This window comes from Egretta garzetta, unplaced genomic scaffold (genome assembly GCF_000687185.1).
Source record: "Egretta garzetta isolate BGI_Z169 unplaced genomic scaffold, ASM68718v1 scaffold404, whole genome shotgun sequence".
Taxonomy (NCBI): Eukaryota; Metazoa; Chordata; class Aves; order Pelecaniformes; family Ardeidae; genus Egretta; species Egretta garzetta.
The window spans coordinates 1,424,734-1,428,696 of record NW_009259323.1 but is presented as its reverse complement, the minus strand read 5'-3'; the positions used below and the strand labels follow the sequence as shown (position 1 = coordinate 1,428,696).

General features: G+C 53.2%; 1 protein-coding gene across 1 annotated transcript; it reads left to right on the top strand.

The window, feature by feature from the left end:
• Positions 1-9: 9 nt before the first annotated feature.
• SNX12 (sorting nexin 12) lies at positions 10-3,948 on the top strand. Its single transcript, XM_009636587.2, has 3 exons — positions 10-1,485; positions 1,703-1,827; positions 2,321-3,948. The coding sequence occupies exons 1-3, from the start codon at positions 1,261-1,263 to the stop codon at positions 2,421-2,423; spliced, it is 453 nt and encodes a 150-aa protein (XP_009634882.1). The 5' UTR covers positions 10-1,260; the 3' UTR covers positions 2,424-3,948.
• Positions 3,949-3,963: the final 15 nt, after the last annotated feature.

Below are 3,963 nucleotides of genomic sequence, written 5' to 3'. Positions count from 1 at the left end.
CGGGGCTCAAGGTCAGAGCGCTCGCAGCTGGTGGGTTTGCCGGGGCCCTTCGGCATCCAGCGAGGGGTGGTATGCACAAGGACAAGGAGAGTGCTGCCTCAGCAGGCTCCTGCTCCTCTCCCCTCCCTAGAGCCCCAGGCTTGGCACTTGGGCACCGTTGGGAGGTTGCTGAGCAGGGCACGGCTGCGTGCGGCTGGTTATCTCAAGCAGGGGAGGAAAGCTAGCTAGCAGTATCTTGGGACCTGATCACAGTGCAGTCTAGCTACCCCTTCTGAGTCAGCTTAATCGCTTTACAAAGAGCCCATGATCCAAGAGTGTGTGTAGCAGGCTGAGGACTTCTTGCAGGGTTCTCTTCACTGGGTCTTAACCAAACCAAACTGGGGACTTCTTCATAGCTCTGCATTTGATAGCTGAAGGAAGTAAAATTGAGCTTCCCCTGAAACAAGCTACCTTTAGCATGTGTTACGGTGCTGGCATTGTCTTCTGTTCATAGCATGATTTAACTGCTAAGACTTCACTGCCTTTCAGAAGAACTGGGTGTTTGCCTTTTTTCCGTTCTGATGCTTGGTTTCCATCAGGTTGCCAAAGGGTGCCTGGCAGGTGGCAATGAGAACCTCTTAGTGCCACTGAAACTAGCTCTTGTGGAGATGCTTTGAAAGCAGCTGGTTCTGCTTCACAGACCTCATAAGAATATGGGTAAACATGTTGCAGCAATACCTGCATTCAGCTTGTCAGAAGGTTTTGCTACCTCAGTTCATTGAACATTTCAGGCTGTGTTGGTAGGGTAAAGGTGAAGTTACTGTAGCTGTCAGTCTTTAGACTCTAGTGCTGGGGGAGAAGGGTGGGGAATTGCTGCACGTTCCTCCAGTGACACAAGTCAGATATGAAAAAGCTGCTCGTCTGTTAGGGTAGGCAGTCTGTTCTGAGAGAAGATTGTAGCACGAGGTCTGGTCCTGAACAGTTGCTGGAACAAGATTTCCTCCCTTAGTTCTTCCATGGAAACTCCAGTGTCAGGTCGGAGGTTCTTTTGCTCTGCAGGCTGCTGTGAAGCTCTCTTGTAGATCAAAATGGAGTGGACTCAGGGGAAAAAAACAGCTTTCTCTGTATTGTGAGCCCTGGTTCCAGCGCATGGCCCTGGGAGGGCTGTGTTCCTGAAATAGTCGCTTGAGGGGGAGGGAATGGCTGGCTCTGAGTTGCCTGGCAAGTGCTTGCTTGATTCTGAAGGGCTTTGGTGCTTATGCTCTGTCCTGAATAGGGAAGATGGGTGTTGTGATGCCTCCTTCTCAGGGGACTTGGTTTTCTAAACACACCTTTGGGTTTCAATTAGGTGCTGAAATAGTATCTGGCTTCCAAAGAAACCTGCAAATTAACGACCTCTCTTCACTACAGACAAACCTCCCAATCTTCAAATTGAAGGAGTCATGTGTGAGGAGACGATATAGTGACTTTGAATGGCTGAAGAATGAGCTGGAACGAGACAGTAAGGTGAGGCCTGGCTCAGACCTGTCTATTCCTGAAACCAGGACATATGGGAACAGTTGTAGGGATAATCTTGAGCTACCTAGAAGAGAGGCTGTGGTGGTGGGCAGCTGCTGGGTCTTGATCTCTATCCACGTAATGGGGCTGGAGATGAGTGTCAAGCAGCAGAGGACATCTGCTTGCAGGTGGATATTCTGCTGACATGGTGGTTCTATGCTTTCAGATTGTAGTGCCACCGCTGCCTGGAAAAGCTTTGAAACGACAGCTTCCCTTCCGAGGAGACGAAGGCATCTTTGAGGAGTCCTTCATTGAGGAGCGGAGACAGGGACTAGAACAGTTTATTAACAAGTAAGCTCGATGTGCTGGGTTTGCTGTGTGCTGCCTTCTGCAAGCAGAAGAGGGCTGTGGGTTGACCGGGAAGGAGTTTTGATCCGCTGCATGCAGGTGCTGTGCTAAAGGATGGTGCCTGCAGCCGGGTAATGAAACCATGGTTCTGAAGCAAGTCCTGCCTTGAGTGTGGATTGTGTTCAGCACTCTCTTCTGAGAGTGAAGCAAATATTAGAATAGCTGTGCTGCAGAGACCCACCAACGGGGTAGCCTTGGTTCAGGATGCTTATGCCCTGCTGCAGGACATGGTGTGGGAGGGAACGCTCTGTGCTCAAGCACCTTGCTGGCCCTGTTGCACACCAATCTGGTGACCTTGGCCTGAGGCCAGCGCGGGCGTGCTTGGAGCTGGCCACCTGTTAGCGAGGAGGTCTGCCTTACTCACTCCCTACAGAGAGCGGAGGTGTGGGGGTCTCGGTGGCAGCTGTCCTAACCTCCACTTCTGATTTTCTTCCAGAATTGCTGGACACCCACTGGCACAGAACGAGCGCTGCTTACATATGTTCCTGCAAGAGGAGACTATCGATAGGAATTACGTCCCAGGGAAAGTGCGCCAGTAGGAGCACCTGGCACTCTCTTCCTCCATTCCACCCTCCCTCCTGCAAAAATGACATTTATTTTTACACTAAATCTGTCTTCTCTGAACCAGCTTTTCCTCTCTTGAACCTTCCAGTTTGTTCAGTATTTTCCTCTTTTGTAACTGGCAGCAGCTTGTTCCACTGGGCTGTGGTCTTGGCCTAAAGGTATGAAGATTTATGCAAGTGAGTGTGTTGTCCCACACCTCGGGGCAGATGTGAATAGGTGTGGAGCAGGAGCTTGCTTATGGCGTTATGGCGTAGGAGCTGCCTCTCTCCCTGTACAGGAAGGTATGAGATGACCTTCACTCCCCTGTCTGTGCAGCCCCAAGCATCTCTGCAGGAGACTCTGAAGAATAGCAGTTGTCATGTTGGTCAGTGATCGCATCAGGTATTAGAGTTTTAGTAAGGCTTATCCAAAACAGTGAGTAGGTGCCTGGGTGTGTTGGTCTCTTGTCCACCCCATTCACCCTGCATGAAACCCCCATTCTTCACTGTCTGGAAGCGCTGAGACCCAAGACCTACTCTAACCCTGCTCTCAGCCTCCTGCATTACAGACCCGTTCGATGTATTCGTGTTAATCCCCCTCCTTTCTAACGTGCTGCTGGCAGCTTGAGGGGTTTCCATGATGTGTGCTCTCATGATGCTCTGTGTGGGCAGTTTGCCGTGTGGAAGCTGGGGTAGCCTGGGCTGTAGCGTGTGTGCTGTGATGCCTTGGCCCAGCATTTAAAAAAGGCCACAGCTTGCTCTGCTGCAGGCTGGTGTGGTGGTGTTTCCAGCAGCATCCTGCTCAGCTGAGCCGTGGTGACCTTATCCTGCGCCCCAGCTGCCGAGGGGAGGACACGGGTCTGGCTGAGGAGGAGCAGGAGAGGCCTGGTGGGGGCTGTTGTAGTGTGCGGCTGTGACGACTGCCGCAGGAGGAGCCCAGCAGTGGGGCCTGGGGTGAGGCCACCTCTCCGGAAAGGGATGGCATAAAATGGTCAGTTAGTCCTGGGTTAGACAGTTGCTTATGAAGCAGGAGAAGTCACAGTGGCTTTTTGCGTGTTCTCCTCTGTTCTGCAGTGAGCTAAGCAGTTACTTGTGTGGAAACAAGGACACAACTGGTCAGGGAAGTGTTCAGAGCTGGAGGGGGACCGTGAGGCTGTGACTTGCTGCAGCAGAACTGTCCTTTGGAGATTCCTTCGGCTGCCACAGCTGCAATGAGCAAGGTTGGGCCTCAGCTCAGGGGCTCCTCAGGTCAGGGCTGGCTGGTTTATAAGCACTTGGTCACTTTGCGGTGGCACAGTCGAGCCTGTCTTGGAGCGCAGTGGCTGCCCTCCCGTCCCTGCCAGGCACGTCCCCCAAGGCCTCCCTAACATCTCCTGGGTTTTCTGGTGAGGAGCTGGTGCTGGGCGAGAGGTGGTTCTCGGGGAGGAGGAGAAGTCGCTGAAACCGGGAGGGCGCTGCTCCGGGGGCCGGCTCGGCCCGGGAAGGGCTGTGGGGGCAGCGTGGAGGCTGGTGCCGGCGGAGGCGGCCGTGTCCACCG

Excerpts from the sequence above, each read along its gene's own strand:
- SNX12 (XM_009636587.2), top strand. The coding sequence starts at position 1,261 with ATGGGTGTTGTGATGCCTCCTTCTCAGGGGACTTGGTTTTCTAAACAC. Across the intron at positions 1,486-1,702 it reads AGCTGGAACGAGACAGTAAG|ATTGTAGTGCCACCGCTGCC; the intron begins GTGAGGCCTGGC and ends CTATGCTTTCAG. Across the intron at positions 1,828-2,320 it reads CTAGAACAGTTTATTAACAA|AATTGCTGGACACCCACTGG; the intron begins GTAAGCTCGATG and ends ATTTTCTTCCAG.